Source organism: Cebidichthys violaceus, unplaced genomic scaffold, assembly GCF_023349555.1.
Source record: "Cebidichthys violaceus isolate CVI_PGR_0920_01 unplaced genomic scaffold, fCebVio1.0.p SCAF_42, whole genome shotgun sequence".
Classification (NCBI taxonomy): Eukaryota; Metazoa; Chordata; class Actinopteri; order Perciformes; family Stichaeidae; genus Cebidichthys; species Cebidichthys violaceus.
The window spans coordinates 1,980,971-1,997,701 of record NW_027176617.1 but is presented as its reverse complement, the minus strand read 5'-3'; the positions used below and the strand labels follow the sequence as shown (position 1 = coordinate 1,997,701).

The 16,731-nt window shown below is 43.7% G+C and overlaps 2 protein-coding genes across 2 annotated transcripts; both read left to right on the top strand.

Annotated features, from left to right (window-relative positions):
* The first annotated feature begins 1,023 nt into the window (after window positions 1–1,023).
* On the top strand, window positions 1,024–9,459 carry dclk3 (doublecortin-like kinase 3). Its single transcript, XM_068728605.1, has 8 exons — window positions 1,024–1,123; window positions 2,281–2,489; window positions 3,221–3,352; window positions 3,800–5,035; window positions 5,873–6,005; window positions 6,147–6,314; window positions 6,416–7,861; window positions 9,417–9,459. The coding sequence occupies exons 1-7, from the start codon at window positions 1,057–1,059 to the stop codon at window positions 7,114–7,116; spliced, it is 2,646 nt and encodes an 881-aa protein (XP_068584706.1). The 5' UTR covers window positions 1,024–1,056; the 3' UTR covers window positions 7,117–7,861; window positions 9,417–9,459.
* On the top strand, window positions 8,697–16,532 carry zftraf1 (zinc finger TRAF-type containing 1). Its single transcript, XM_068728606.1, has 6 exons — window positions 8,697–9,773; window positions 10,944–11,038; window positions 11,670–11,813; window positions 14,809–15,020; window positions 15,197–15,375; window positions 16,174–16,532. The coding sequence occupies exons 1-6, from the start codon at window positions 9,465–9,467 to the stop codon at window positions 16,384–16,386; spliced, it is 1,152 nt and encodes a 383-aa protein (XP_068584707.1). The 5' UTR covers window positions 8,697–9,464; the 3' UTR covers window positions 16,387–16,532.
* The last annotated feature ends 199 nt before the right edge of the window (window positions 16,533–16,731 follow it).

Genomic DNA, 16,731 nt, shown 5'->3' with positions numbered 1-16,731 from the left:
TTGTTATGGGTTTGTAAGGCTCTTTTTCAGTAATTTGGGACATTTGTACTTCCAGATACTTTAGATATGTCACTATTAGATAGTTACAGTAGAGAGCTGAAAAGATATGAAGAGAGAGAGGGATGAGTGGTTACATGGTCAGCAAAGCCTTCAAACCCCTAGGCTAGTAGTTACCAAGCTTTTAGGCTTGTGACCACTTAAAATGAAGCAATGATTACTTGCGAGTCCTTGTCAATGGTTGCAGGTTGTATATGTTCACCAGTTATTAGAATAAGCTAAATCCTGAGGATCTGGAGGGGTCCTGACCCACAGGTTGGGAACCACGGTGCTCCTTCAGGCTTGCTATCATTGTGGTTCTGCTTTGTAGTTTTAGATCTAAATTTGACTGTTTTAGGTTAAATAAACAAAGCAATTATGAATATATTAAATTAAATTATGACAATTGATTTAGCATTTATATAAACCTAACAAAGTGCTGGTGTGTTTGAAGCAGCCCTTAAAGCCCAACATCACTTGGAAAGCGAGAAAATATAATTGAAGAGTTAAATTAATTTTACAAAACGTTTTTGCTGCTGGTGATCGTGGTTGGGGGGGAATTAGCTAATTTGGTCTCATCACAGTACAAAAAAGTGCAGTTCCGGTCAGAACGTTCAAAATAAAACCTCTTGAATGAACTTTGCTTACAAGCCTAAAGTACACTGATAAGAAAACACAGTCGCTTTAATAAGATTCTAAAATAGATTAAAAAAAACACGTGTTTATTTTAAAAGTATGCTGCTCTTAGATAAGCAACTCACAGACCAATATTCATGTTATTCCAAAATGTTTTAATTTGGCACAATCGCTCCACTTCTGGTATCTCTCTTTTACTAGCCGTTTAACTTGACGTGTATCCATGGTGACCACAGTGGCTACACCAGGTCCGGTCCTCTCACAGCGCATCCTGTTACCTTTACTGTTACCACCCTGTTGCCAGAAGATAACAGCAGCGACTCATGGAGAAATAAAAGAGAACAAAATAAACTTGTTTTACCTCATGTGTTGTTTTGGAGAGTCATGACGCCCTCACAGAGAACAAGATATGGAGGTGAAGCGGCACGCGACACTAAATGGAGAATGGCACGTGAGTCGATGGCCTGATTGAATGGATTCTATTACAGTTAAAATAATTGAAAACTTTATTGATTGTTACAGTCAAGACTTTATATTACAAATAATATGTTTTTAAACGGTAATGACTAAATTGTCTGTGCAACAACACGACTAACGTTTTTTTGAAGATTCTAAAGATTGTGACTCCATCTGAGCTGTGAAAAATGTTAAATATTAGGAGTTATGTGACTTGTTCTAAATATAAGGACACACACACACACACACACACACACACACACACACACACACACACACACACACACACACACACACAAACAAACACAAACACACACAACCCTCTGAGGTCCCAGGACCACCAAGAAAAGGCTGATTCAGTCTTTCTTAACTGAATCAGCCTTTTCTTTATGAGATAAGCTTACGGACATGGAGTTTTTTTTGTGTCCACTGTGAAAAGCTCATATTGTTAAGTGTGTGTTTGACGGTGTGGTGTTGCTCACTCTCTGGGGGCCAGTGTTGTCTTATTAAAAGGAGGGCACTGGTCATCATGTTAGAGGTTTATGGTGTTGTATTTCTGTCTGTTGTTCTGCATCTGGAAACAGACCAAAAACAAAACAAACCCCACTGACTGGACGGAAAACATCTCTGTGTCTCCCTCAGTGCCAGAAAGTGAAACGTCAAAGATGCTGCATGTCTCCGATGCTTCATTAATCATGCAGATTCAGATGAGCCCTAACCAGGTCAAGCAAGCTTTTGTTAAGTTGGTTTGCATGACTTCAGGAAGCCTAAATTATTCAGCCATTGGAGCAAGGTGCTTGAAGAATCTCAAATGGCCTCTTGCACTCCATGTGATGGAAAACACTCAAATCTGATCAGCCGGATTTGTTTTCTCTCACACACACACACACACACACACACACACACACACACACACACACACATATACACACACACACACACACACACACACACACACACACACACACACACACACACACACACACACAGGATGAGGAGCTGGTGTTGTGTTACTCTTGAGTTTTTCTTTGAATACAAGTCTAAAAGAAACAATGTGATGACATCAGTGTTATTAATTACACTTTCAATAATCCAACTCTTGCTGTCTGTTTGTGCTTCCACCCGTTCCCTCTTTTTTTCTTCCTGCTTCAGCTCCTCCGGTCCCGTTGTTAAAGCGTGCTGGCGGGGCATCACAGCCATGGCCCATTCACCCCCACCCTATGCGACAGGTCCAAAGATCCCACTTCCCTCCTCCTCCTCCTCAGCTCCCTCTCTTCCACACCCGCCATGCAGAAGAGAGCGCAGAGAGGCCCCATCTGGTCACCATCATCCGCCCCTGTGGGCAAAGTACACTACGCAAGGTGAACTCAATATTTACCATTCAAGGCGCAATTCATGGCGGGTTTATAGGTTGTCACTAATGGCTTTATCAATGGTCAATAAATCTTTTCCTAATAGATTAATTATAAAGTGTTGATAAGACCAATGTTTGGATTGAGAGGTTGTGAGTGTTTATCCTTTCTCTTAGGTTATATTGCAGTCATATGGAACACATTGATAAGTCTTTCAGTTGCTGATAAGCCATCAAGCCTGCAGATATAAATATGAATAAGCCGCTGATTAGCACTGTTGCCTCACAGCCAGGGGAGCTTGTGTTCGATTCCCAGGCTAGATGGGTCTTCTGTGTGGAGTTTGCATGATCTCCCCGTGTCAGCGTGGGTTCTCTCCAGGTTCTCCGACTTTCTCCCAGAACACACTTGCAGCATAGGTGAATTGAAGACTCTAAAGCCCGTATATGTGGATCTGGGCGTGAATGGTTGTCTGCCATTAAGTGCCCTGTAGGGCGACCTGTCAGCTGGGACATTGGGAGACCATGGACAGGATAAGTGGTTAAAGATAATGAATGGATGTATGTTAATTTATGGATTTTGGTGTAGGTGCTTTGCAGTATGGCAGTCCATTTTGCTGAAAAGACAAATGATCCATAACCATGCAAAGGGACAACCCAAATGTTATTCTCATTAACAGGTCATAACACATCATGGGAAAGGATTTAATAATTTAACTGGAATATTGTCTCTCTGTTTTCAAGGTAACCGTTCTGTTGAACCGAAGAGGTGTGGTGTCCTTCGAGCAACTGCTATTGGATATCTCTGAGGCGTTGGGGTTTCCTCGCTGGCACGGAGCCAGAGTCACACGCTTGTACACGACCCACGCGCGAGAGGTGAGGCTCAACCACACTCTCATTAACCCTGAGGCAAGAATACACTGATGGGCCACTATTAACTCCTCCCATATATGTGTACCTGGCCCCCAGGTTTGCTGTGATGTGCTTGGACACTAGATCGACACTGGATTTTGACAAGGACCCTTTTCATGACAGGGCCTCATGATAAAGCAGCACACATCTTAAGACGCTTTTCATATCAGTTGCTCCCATAGAATTTGGTATTCAAAACAGCTCAAACAAGTTGACACACTGCACACCTGGTGTTATGGGGCCCCAGGGCATTGTCCTTCTTTGTCCCGCTTTGCCCATACACCTAATGCACTGATCCTCAGTTAACACCCATCTATTGAGCAAGTCAGGGGCCTTATGATATTGTCATGAGGTCCAGAGGTGGTCCCCTTGCCTGTCTTAAATTGTCCCTTTTTCTATATTTTTTCATAGGTGAAAAGTGTATGTGATTTCTTTCGAGGCGAGGTGGCCTTCCTGGCTCTGGGGAAGGCTCGTCCAGAGCTGAGCGATGTGCAGGAGGCTCTGGAGGAGCTGTTTCCAGAACATTCCCATTACCGGGCGGATGCACTACAGGCCTGGGAGAAAAGACTTCGTCCAGCGCCAGATAAAGCAGCTAAGGCTGACAGTGGATACAGTGAGGGGACAGACAGTAGCAAGACACACACTCACCAAGAGACTCACCAGGACACAAACACACATGTCAAGAATCATGCTAATAGTCACACAAGTACTCAGCCGCCGCACTATGTAGACACACACCAGCCGGAAAACTACAAGTCAGATGTAAGGAAGTGTCATAAAAAGAATTTGTGCAGAAAACCTGCTCACCTGCCCAACCACCTGCAGAGACTGCGTGTGAGGGGCGGGGTCAGAGAGCGACAGCCTTCTGTCATTGGTCCATTTAAACATGAGGAAACTCTTAGAGAAGCAGACATACCCTCTCCTACACTGTGTGAAGACTGCTTAGCAAGGAGAGTTAAACATCAGGTACCAGAGCGGCTCAATCCACTGTCAGGGAGGGTCCCACTTCCCCCTGTGTCAAGGAAGCAAAAAGGAAGTTCATATACAGAACAGGAAGTGAGAAATCGTGAGAAATCGTACATTCACATCAACCCTCCACCTCCTCAGCCAATCAGCAGACATGAGGATAAGAGTGTTGTTCAATTCATTTCAAATCCACTTCCAAATGTGGGTGAGGTACACAAGGCCATTCAGCAGAGGACGACCTCTGACCTTCCCTCAGGTGGCAGTGATGTCACCCTGGCAGATATCGAGCGTTTCTATGAAATAGGACACGTGGTTGGAGATGGAAACTTTGCGGTAGTGCGAGAGTGTCGCCAACGTGACAGTGGACAAACTCTCGCCGTGAAAATCGTTGAACGCTCCAAGCTGATTGGTCGAGAGCACATGATGCAGAATGAGCTGAGCCTCCTGGGTAGCCTCTGTCACCCACGCATAGTGCAGCTGTTTGCGCACCACCACACACATACTCACTCCTACCTGGTGATGGAGCTGGTGAGCGGGGGGGATCTGTTTGAGGCCATCAGTGAGAGGGGGAAGTTTCCGGAGGCAGAGTCAGGACTGATGGTGTCAGACGTGAGCGAAGCGCTGAACTACATCCACTGCAAAAGTATTGTCCACCGAGACCTCAAACCAGAAAACCTGCTGGTGAGTGTGGTTTGAGAATGTGCATTTGTATGTGATTATTGTGATCATTATTGTATCTTTAATAATTATTCAGTCAGCATACTTTTTGTTTGCATTGACTTCCTTTTTTTATTTTGCCACAAAGGGGTGCCAGAGATATAATTTTATACACTAGTGCAATGCCCGTTGAAAATGCTGGCCTGTGGTGTTGCTGCTTGCAGCTTTCTCAAAAAACCACACATACAAAGAACTTCACACTCAACACTGTGCTTCCTTGAGTCCTCAGCAATACACCTGCCATGACATTAGTTGCATTACTCACCCAACATCAGAAACACCAGTGAAATACAGTCTGGTTCAAGGGAAACACTAGGGGCAGACTTGCACTATTACCCTAACAGCTACAGATGTATTATGGTGTTTAGATATGAAAAATATTGAAATAAGACTCTGAAGCTCCACCCTCACTGTTGAACAGCACCATTTGCTTGTTTACGTGTCACCTGTCTAAATTGCACCAAATTCAACAAAAGCACTCTCTTGGGTCCTCAGCAATACATCCACCAAGTGGGAAGTTGATTGTATGAGCTGTTCTCAAGAGAGGCAAAGGACACACAGATACAGTTAAATAGTGGCTTTAATATTTAGAAAGCTAAATTATTAATTACAAATTTCTTTGTCTTATAATATTCAAATTGGACTTTAAAGAAAGACCACCCATATTGTTATCTATTAGACCAGCAAATCCAAGCAAGCATGCGGTTCCCCCTGGAGACAATTGAATTTTAAAAACATAGTCTCAACGCCTCCATGCTTGACTCTGTTTCTGTCCGTCTTGTTTTTCTTGTTCTCTCTCAGATAGAGCATGTGGCTGCTGGCATATGTAGGCTGAAGTTGGGAGACTTTGGTCTTGCCATGGTTGTGACTGAACCAGTCTTCACCATATGTGGCACACCCACATATGTAGCTCCAGAGATTCTCTGTGAGACAGGTTAGTGCTCTTTGTTGCATAAATCACTGCTTTACATTCCTTTTTACTTTACTGTGTTTCTTATTTCGAAACTCTTCCTAACATTTACTTTGCTCATTTTCCAATCTAAATTTTAATAATAACTGTGGTTTGACCCAACAGGTTATGGTGTTGTGGTGGATGTATGGGCTCTGGGTATTATTCTCTATATCCTGCTGTGTGGATTTCCCCCATTTCGCAGTCGGGATCGGGACCAGGAAGAGCTGTTCAAGCTAATAAAACAGGGACAACTCCACTTCTTGTCCCCCTACTGGGACTCCATCTCAGAAGGTGAGAAGTACAGAACTATAAAGTGTGCTTTCATAAATGCCTATACATACAAACACAAACAAACAATCCATGTCTTATTGTGTGTGTGTGTTTGTGAGCAGAAGCCAGAGGCCTTGTCAGAGCTCTGCTTCAGCCAGATCCTACAGTGAGGCTGACAGCAGAGCAGACCTCGCTGCATCCCTGGGTGAAGGCTATGGCTTCAACTTGCAGGCAGAGGGCGCTCACAGACAAAACTCAGAGGGACACAGCAGCTACTGGAGCAGAACCAGACAAGTCCAGGCTAGTCCAGAGACTTGCTCAGACCAATGCAGCCAAAACAGTGCCAGACGAAACACCGGGACAAACCGGCGGCGAGGTAGAGGTCACACAGAAAGAGTTCAGCGGGCATGATGAGAGTCAAACTGAGAGGAACGCAGAAAGAGGACAAGATGAAGACAATCCACCACGGCAACTGTCAATAGAGACAAATGCAGTTAACACCATATCTCCACAGCTCAAAGTGTACACAGCTTCAGAGGCCAAACCTGGTCAACAGAAGCCAGAGTGCAACTCTACAGACTCTGGTTCACCCAGCAGGCCTGAAATACAGGATCCAGGTCCCACAGACTTGGATTCTGGGAGTGTTCAGCCCGGTGCACCCCCAGCCCAAAGTGAGCTTCCATCCCAGGTTGAGATGCAATCAAAACAAAACAGACAACAGCAATCCCCTCCATATTCAACACCTTCCACCAATACAGCGCAAAGAACCACAGTGGTTCGCTCAATGCAACACCACCCATCCTCTGACCCAGCAGCTTCTTGATCTCACTCTCTCCATCAGCAGAACTTCACATCTCCCCTCCACAACCCTACCACAGCCCACCCAGCCCAATACCGGGAGCCGAACGTTCACACCACCTCCACACATCCACCCACGCAGTCTGGACCTCGCTGTCAATCTCTGGTTTGAACGTGTGATCAGATCAGGGTCATCACCGTCATTGTTCATGAGAATACCAACGATTTCCCGTCAGCCGATCCTTGACTGACCTGCAGATGATCCGATTTCCTCTCTTGGGATTTAATACAAATTGATTTTCACAAATTGATGATGACATGATGTGTAATGATGACCAAGGTAAGAGGATGGGAAGCACTATGTTGAAATGAATTGGGTAGAGTTTAACAAGTACTTCAGTTAGATATGAACATATTTGCTGTTTGTCATTGTTTATAATGTTGTGGTGTATTCATGAAAATACTTTTTTTTGTAGTACATTTCTGAAGTGTTTTTGTTTTGGTTGTTATATTTTTTTTCCTGCAAGCCATGTTTAACTTCGACATGTTACCGTGTCTGCCATTCCTAGTGGTAACTATTTTGGATCGCTTGTGTGACGACAGCGACCCACCCTCCTTGTTTGTACCCCTTCCCCTTTAAGTCAATTCCTAGAAGTCTGTGCTAGGATCTTTAGCTGGCAACATTTATTTACTATATCCTCATAATCCTGTTTAAAGTTTGCCATATTTACTAAACTCTGGAATGCCATCTTTCTGAAAATGTGCTGAGTGTAAGTATTTTGTATTGGTTTTGTTTGGAAACAAACTATTGATTGGAATTTATAATCCTGTTATTGTAAACATGTGATGATTATCAGTTAGTGATTTAGCAATCTGTGGCTATATTTGGACAAATTAAAGTGTGGTAAGATCCAGTGGATAACAGAGCAGTCCAGGACACAGTGTGTGACCACATACTGCTACTGGCTAAGTGTGTGCATAGCTGAGGGTGGTATGGCTCCACTGCCATTCCACACAGACCAAATAAGGCATATCTGTCTGTCCAATGGGAGTGGTTAGTCTTGTCCCTCCCGATTGCAGACAGCTGACTCAAACATCCTGCCACACCTAAACCAAAGGACACACATGCAGTCCCCCATAGTGGACGTAAATGCCCCCCTTCTAGCCCTTGAGGGTGCTAAGCCACATATCTGGGGCACTGAAGAGACGAATAAGCTTCGATCACCTTATTATCACTGCATTATTTATGCTCCTTAACACACACACAATCACATGGCCTCTTAAAACCAGTTGAGCCACTTTGATGGCTTGCTGCCACAGGGCAGCAGGAACAAGGTGTTTTTTTATGAAGTTTTGTCAAAAAGTTTTTGATGTCACAGATTAGTGACGGTGTTATTAAGATGTTATAACGTGTAGATGTGAGTTCATAAACAAACTAAATGACGTGTCCTTTGCTGATGTGTCCTAAAATTGTCGCATATCAGGTTTTGGTCACCGTTCAGTGCCAGCCATATACTCTGACCCGCAGGTGCTCACTACGCATGCGCCTTTAAAAACTCTTTAAATACCCCAAGTCATCTGCCACAATAAAACATTCCGCTGTCAGCCAGTACACCGGCTGTACTGAAGCAGTCACTGGCACATAGAGGCCCTCACAGATAGATATTTAATTTTAAATACGCGGAGGTTACTTCTGGTATTAAGCCACGATCGGGAACCTGAGTAATAACGCATTTGACCCGGAGTCTGTGCAGGGTGAAGTCGGGGGAGACGGACAGGAGAAAACAAAGATGGCTGTGTAGCCAGAGAGACGAGTCAGAACCGTCTCTAGCCGCGGCTTTAATCACACCGACAGCTCCCGTGGGTCCCGTGGACAGTCGGCCGGTACCGGAGCACGGACGTTAGACGAGCAGCCGAGCTGGGCCGCTGGTGTACATCGTTTTAATCCGCTGTCATTGCGAATAACGGCGTCGAGAGCACAACAACAGCTGAGAGACGAGTTGTTTTTGTTCTGGAGAGGACTGCTGTGTTTTTGTCAACGTAGCTAGTCTGCTAGCCTCACTGTAAGTCAACTAGTTAACGTTTAATTAAGTCATAATTACATGTTGCACATGATCTCGTTATTACACAATCATTTGCTTGTTAAAGCTCAAGTGGTGGCATTATTAATAATAATAACAATAAGTTACCGTTAGCCTGCATTCCTGTCTGACAGCCTGCTGCTGTAGCGTTAGCCTAAGCTAACGTTAGCTAGCTGTCAGCTGACCGTTAGCGTGACAGGTTGTAAGCTAGCCCTGAGCTAACCTGCTAATATTTCGGGCTCAGCCTGGTCGCGGCAGGTACATCTCATAGATTTTCTAGACAGTCGTCGCCATGTCTTCACTGGAAGAGAGAGACGTGGGCGGTTTGGCCGCCCCTGGCTCCTCCTCGGCCGGCATGGGGGTCGGGCCCGTGGGGGCAGCGGTGGAGGCTGTGGCTGGGGTCGCAGCCATGCAGGAGGAGGTCGGGATCCGGAGAGAGGAGGTCGGGATCCGGAGAGAAGGGCCCGAGCCTGACCCAGACGAGCCACCCAAGAAGAGGGTGAGGGTGCCCGAGGGAGAGTCAGGAAAGCTGGAGGAGAGACTGTACTCAGTGCTGTGCTGCACCGTGTGCCTAGACTTACCCAAGGCGTCTGTATACCAGGTAAACGAGGTGTCAATCACAAACCTTCCCCTCATAACCCTAAAACCTGCCGTCAAACAACAGCTGGATATACTAGAAACTCCCCATGTGTCCCAACATGCAGACCCCCCAGAGCCAACCTGTTGAATATGTTGGCCAGCTCCATTTATTTTTAGTGATACTAGATACAACACAGGCCCACAAGTCTATATGCTGCAAGCTGAGCCATGAGGCTGAGAGAGCAGACCCACCCAGCTGTGCTGCCTCAAGTTTATAACATTGTACTGTGAAATATCCTCAAATAACCCTCAGCCAAAGCCACATCCCCAAATCCCACATAAAAACTCAACCAAAAACCTAAATTTGAATAATCTTGTGCCCTTCCCTTGAACCTACCCCAACATTCTCCCTAATGACCTCAAAGTGCTCACTTCAACGTCAAGTGAACACATTTATCAATTAATTGTTCAGTTAGTCCTAAACATTTACATGCCCTTCTGCACCATGCAGCACACATGTTTAAACTGTCATTTAACATTTATTAACAATACTGTGTAAACACAAGATTACATTCTTTCTGTACACAATATTAACATAGATACATTAAAACACAGTTCTTTTAGAGAGCCACAACAAGTAAATAACATTAGGCCTGTTAATCGATATCACAGAACTTATTCACAGAGAAGTATACAACTCCAGAATTCACTCCTTTATTAAATACGTATTAAGTTGTAATCTTGCTGTTGTATTTCCAATGTTGCAGCTTTTACTCTATTGTTGGGCGGTTTTAGCCAATTCATTGTTATAACTTCAGTTGAATTATAATAGACTAAGAAAATAGCCTTTGCCAAACATGTTTGATGACATTTACACCAAATTGTGTTTTGATTCAACTATAACATACAATTTTAATAAGTCAGTTTCTTCTTCAGTATTTCCCCCAATTATCTATTTTAAGCAGTCCCAATTCATAGCCTTTAAGCAAACCACATATATCATATACCACAATTATGTTCACATTTCTGTCATTGAATTCGAAAAAAATATTTTTTTCAACCTAGTCCTTTCCAGGTTGCACTAATGAGGCTCCCTGTGCCTCTTCCAGTTAGGCTCCACAGTAATGTTTCTTCACCATTTTCCTCATACACTTCAACACTCAACGTTTTTGTTTTTTGTTTCCCACGACAGTGTACAAACGGACACCTGATGTGTGCAGGCTGTTTTATCCACCTCCTGGCTGATTCTCGCCTCAAGGAGGAACAGGCCACGTGTCCCAACTGCAGGTACACCAAGCTCCCTGTGACATCAGCACTTACTGACTAGTGCACATGGCAATACAAACTAGCTACTCAGTCCAAACCAGAAGAAGCTGGTTACTTTAGTTAATGATTGGAGATCTGAACATCACTTTTTTTAATGGACATATTTTGGCGAGCGTTCCCAGACTGGACGCTAAAACTACTTACTTTTCCAGGCAAACAATGTAGATGGTGTACAATTTTGTCCACTTACATAACTGATCCAACTAAAAAAATATTGTTTTCAGCTATTTCTGAGTCAGGATGTGATGCTTACTAATGGAATTTAGACCATCAAAAGCACACATTTGGTTGAGCTAAGGCAAGATGAGAAGGATTTCAAAAAGCAGGATAAACATGCACTGATGATTGTAAGATGCCTCCTAAAGCGACTCTGGACCGTTAAGTTAATAAAGTTATTTATGACATAACATACACTGATGCATTGGTACATGCATGTCGACAGGAATTTGATCACATACTGTACATGTTGAAATTACCACCAACAATTGAGAAATAACATTTATTGTTCACGAAATTGTCTGAACATTCTTTGCACACCACAAATGTTACCACGGCGCTGAAGTATGACGTGTGGTGTGATGCGTTTGTGTAGGTGTGAGATCAGCAAGAACCTCTGCTGCAGGAACCTCGCAGTGGAGAAGGCCGTCAGTGAGCTGCCAACAGAATGCACCTTCTGCCTAAAACAGTTCCCCCGCTCCAGCTTAGAGAGACACCAGAAAGAGGAGTGCCAAGACAGGTATACACACACACACACACACACACACACACACACACACACACACACACACACACACACACACACACACACACACACACACACACACACACACACCACCTTTGTGAGGACATTCACTGACACGATGCATTCCCTAGACCGTCACCCCCAAACCCTAATTCTAACCTGACCCTTAAAACCAAGTCTAAACCCTTAAACACTCCTTTGAAGAAGTGAGGACCGGCCAAAATGCTGTCACTTTCTAAAAATGTCCTCATTAAAACTCAAATTAGTCCTCACAAAGATAGACTCACACATACAAAAACACTGAAGTGAAAAGCGGCTCAAAGGCTTGAGTTACAATCAGTTTCACCACAAATGTTCAAATGAAACAGGCGAGCTCAGACTCTTTCAGATTACAAAGAAATGAAACAGAAACTTAAAATGAAAGCTGTATGCATACCACACACACGACTAAATCACAAGTAAATATATACATGTCTGTGTGTGTGGCTTGTGACCTGCTACTTCTGAGAGGAAAACCAACCGATGTGCGTGTGTGTGTGTGTGTGAGTGTGACGCTCAGGCTGTTAAAATCTGCATGCATGAAATCCTTATGGGGTTGTTGCCATAGCAACATGTAACCCTGCTCAGGACAGCTGTGCCTGTGCTAATGTTGCCATGACAACAGCCAGTCGCCACATTTTTTGGGGGGGTTTGGGTCAGACAGAAAAATGTACTGCCGGTCTCCTCCGAGGATCTGACCGCTTCTTACATAAGGAAGGACTGTTTGTCCATCCATATATATATATATATATATATATATGTGTATATATATATATATATATACACATATATATGTATATATATATATATATATATATATATATATATATATATATGTGTATATATATATATATATATATATATATATATATATATATACATATATATATATATATATATACATACATATATATATATATATATATATACACACACACACAGTTGTGGTCAAAAGTTTACATACACTTGTAAAGAACATAATGTCATGGCTCTCTTGAGTTTCCCCGTTATTTCTACAACTCTGATTTTTCTCTGATAGAGTGATTGGAACAGATACTTCTTTGTCACAAAAAACATTCATGAAGTTTGGTTCTTTCATGACTTTATTATGGGTTAACAGAAAAAGTGATCAAATCTGCTGGGTCAAAAATATACATACAGCAGTGCTAATATTTGGTTACATGTCCCTTGGCCATTTTCACTTCAATTAGGCGCTTTTGGTAGCCATCCACAAGCTTCTGGCAAGCTTCTCGTTGAATCTTTGACCACTCCTCTTGACAGAATTGGTGCAGTTCAGTTAAATTTGATGGCTTTCTGACATGGACTTGTTTCTTCAGCATTGTCCACATGTTCTCAATGGGATTTAAGTCAGGACTTTGGGAAGGCCATTCTAAAACCCTAATTCTAGCCTGATTTAGCCATTCCATTACCACTTTTGATGTGCGTTTGGGGTCATTGTCCTGTTGGAACACCCAACTGCGCCCAAGACCCAACCTTCGGGCTGATGATTTTAGGTTATCTTGAAGAATTTGAAGGTCATCCTCCTTCTTCATTATCCCATTTACTCTCTGTAAAGCACCAGTTCCATTGGCAGCAAAACAGCCCCACAGCATAATACTACCACCACCGTGCTTGACGGTAGGCATGGTGTTCTTGGGGTTAAAGGCCTCACCTTTTCTCCTCCAAACATATTGCTGGGCATTGTGGCCAAACAGCTCGATTTTTGTTTCGTCTGACCACAGAACTTTCCTCCAGAAGGTCTTATCTTTGTCCACGTGATCAGCAGCAAACTTCAGTCGAGCCTTAAGGTGCCGCTTTTGGAGCAAGGGCTTCCTTCTTGCACGGCAGCCTCTCAGTCCATGGAGATGCAAAACACGCTCGACTGTGGACACTGACACCTGTGTTCCAGCAGCTTCTAATTCTTGGCAGATCTGCTTTTTGGTGGTTCTCGGTTGACTCTTCACCCTCCTGACCAATTTCCTCTCAGCAGCAGGTGATAGCTTGCGTTTTCTTCCTGATCGTGGCAGTGACAAAACAGTGCCATGCACTTTATACTTACAAACAATTGTTTGCACTGTTGCTCTTGGGACCTGCAGCTGCTTTGAAATGGCTCCAAGTGACTTTCCTGACTTGTTCAAGTCAATGATTCGCTTTTTCAGATCCATGCTGAGCTCCTTTGACTTTCCCATTGTAGCGTTTGTGGGCGTTTGTATCCAATGAGCCCTATTTAAATGGCCTCAGAGAAGTCACCAGCTGTAGTCACTCATAATCACTCACAAGAAGTTAAGAGGCCATGCTATGAAGCTCATTTCATTGACACAACTTTCTAAGTCACCAAAATTGCTAATTCATGTTGCTGTATGTATATTTTTGACCCAGCAGATTTGATCACTTTTTCTGTTAACCCATAATAAAGTCATGAAAGAACCAAACTTCATGAATGTTTTTTGTAACAAAGAAGTATCTGTTCCAATCACTCTATCAGAGAAAAATCAGAGTTGTAGAAATAACTGGAAACTCAAGAGAGCCATGACATTATGTTCTTTACAAGTGTATGTAATATATATAATATATATATCAGACAAAACTTTAGCGATTAACATAAAGTGAGTTACATCAGAGTGGTGTAATTATCTTTGGTTCACCACAGAGGGTAAGTACTACCTTTAGAATTATTAATACCTCACTTTTATTGTTGAGTATTCATTGAAAAGCACCTAAATCCAGGATGTAATGGATATGATTCCAAGCCTCTTTCCTTGAGGTATCATTAGTATTAATTATCCTCAGTTCACAACCGAGGTTAATAAGCTCCTTTTGATATTATTAGTACCCTCCACTCACTGCAGTAAAGTACATGTATTCATCACAAAGCACCGCTGTAAAGGATCTCATTTATATCAAGCCATTTCTTTGTCTTTTTAACTCACACTCACCGTTATGTCTCCAGGGTCACACAGTGTAAGTACAAGAGGATCGGCTGTCCTTGGAAAGGTCCGTTCCACGAGCTGCCGGCACACGAGGGCGAGTGCTCCCATCCCACTAAGACCGGTACAGAGCTGATGGGAATACTGGGAGAGATGGACCAGAACCACCGCAGAGACATGCAGCTCTATAACAGCATCTTCAGCCTGCTCTGCTACGAAAAGATCGGGTTTACAGGTAAGAACAATATGTAAAGACAAATAGAAGTCTGTGAAGTGTGAGGAATGATCTTAATGTAACACATCCTCTTTTTTCACTAGTAAAACTGGTTACATTAACTTGAGACGTAACGTTCACTTTGCTCCCACTCTTTCCTGGTTCTAATCTCGTCCTCCACTTATTTGTCCCTCCAGAGGTGCAGTTCAGGCCGTACCGCACCGACGACTTCATCACTCGTCTGTACTATGAAACACCGCGCTTCACCGTTCTCAACCAGACGTGGGTGCTGAAGGCCCGTGTGAACGACTCCGAGCGCAACCCCAACCTGTCCTGCAAGCGCACGCTCTCCTTCATGCTCATCCTCAAAAGCAAGGTACACACACACACAGACACATCATGAGGGAAACATACTTGACAAAACACAAAGCAGAGCTGAACAGGAAAAGGGGCAACACAAGGAACATGCCATGAATGATCATATCCGGGCACAACAGAGCACAGCAGACCAGGTAACACAACAGATGAACATACAATGAGACAAGGGACACACAGGGCCTAAATACACTCGGGAGGTGCAGGTGATGAGACACAGAAGGGTTCAATGAGGGGCGGGGCCAACAATCACCAAGCCGGGAAATAGACATGGACAGGAAGTGAAGTGAACACAGGACACAAGAGGCAGTGAAAGTCAAAATAAAACGGAAGAAACAACTAAACACAAAACCGTGACATACAGAGTGATCATCACCACTTAGCTAACAAAATTCAGGAGCTATTTATTTTGCTGCCATCCAAGCGGCCCATGAGCTCTTGTTATCGTTCTCTTATTCATGTCATGGACATTTTATCTGTAAAGTCCAAAATCACCAATGTGCCTCATAGGGGTTTACAATCTGTACAGGATACGACTCCCTCAATGTTTCACCCCTTGATTTGAGAAATAAGGAAGAAAACTTTAATGACAAAAGGATTTGTCTTAACGATTACAAACCCCCCAAATAGGTCTTCTGAGATTAACATTGTGGTGGTGCGGGTTTTGTTTACTAAAGAGAAAATGTAATCGGCAGTGAAGCGCGATAAATACATCTGCATCACCGATATATCTTATCATCAAGATTGTTATCCTATTTGGTGCATCCCTAGTCAGCAGCTGTTGGATGTGTGTGTGCAGGTGAACTCGGCCCTGGAGTGCTCCTTCCTGCTGCTGAAGGGGCCGTACGACGACGTGCGGATCAAGCCGGTCATCCACCACCACTCCTTCTGCAACGACGCCAACGAGACCGAATACGTCCCTCTGCCCATCTCCGATTCGGTGGAGTGCAACAAACTGCTGGCCGCCAAAAACATCAACCTGCGCCTGTTCATCTTCCAAGTCCAAAAATAAAAGAGGGAGGAGGGACGAGGAGGAAGAGGAGGAGGAGGAGGAAGAAGAGGAAGATGATGGAATGGACAAGGAAGAAGAAGAAGGGTGACGGAGGGCGAGGGGCTGAGAGAGTGGAGTGATTAAGATTAAAGAGAGACACCACTGAACCACTGATACCTCTTAATACCCACACACACACACACACATACTCACACACACACACACATTCACGCAGGGTACACACGCCTAAAGTCACACACACACACACACCACTAATTCCACTTACCTCCTTTTACAAGATAGTGAGACCCCTTGCTCGGGGAGCTGTGAGTTGCTGTGGAGATGGGTGGACATTGTTATGAGATG

Coding starts and splice junctions, on each gene's coding strand:
- dclk3 (XM_068728605.1), top strand. CDS start 1,057: ATGACGCCCTCACAGAGAACAAGATATGGAGGTGAAGCGGCACGCGAC. Junction 2,490..3,220: donor GGCAAAGTACACTACGCAAG/GTGAACTCAATA, acceptor TCTGTTTTCAAG/GTAACCGTTCTGTTGAACCG. Junction 5,036..5,872: donor TCAAACCAGAAAACCTGCTG/GTGAGTGTGGTT, acceptor GTTCTCTCTCAG/ATAGAGCATGTGGCTGCTGG.
- zftraf1 (XM_068728606.1), top strand. CDS start 9,465: ATGTCTTCACTGGAAGAGAGAGACGTGGGCGGTTTGGCCGCCCCTGGC. Junction 9,774..10,943: donor CCAAGGCGTCTGTATACCAG/GTAAACGAGGTG, acceptor TTCCCACGACAG/TGTACAAACGGACACCTGAT. Junction 11,039..11,669: donor GCCACGTGTCCCAACTGCAG/GTACACCAAGCT, acceptor GCGTTTGTGTAG/GTGTGAGATCAGCAAGAACC.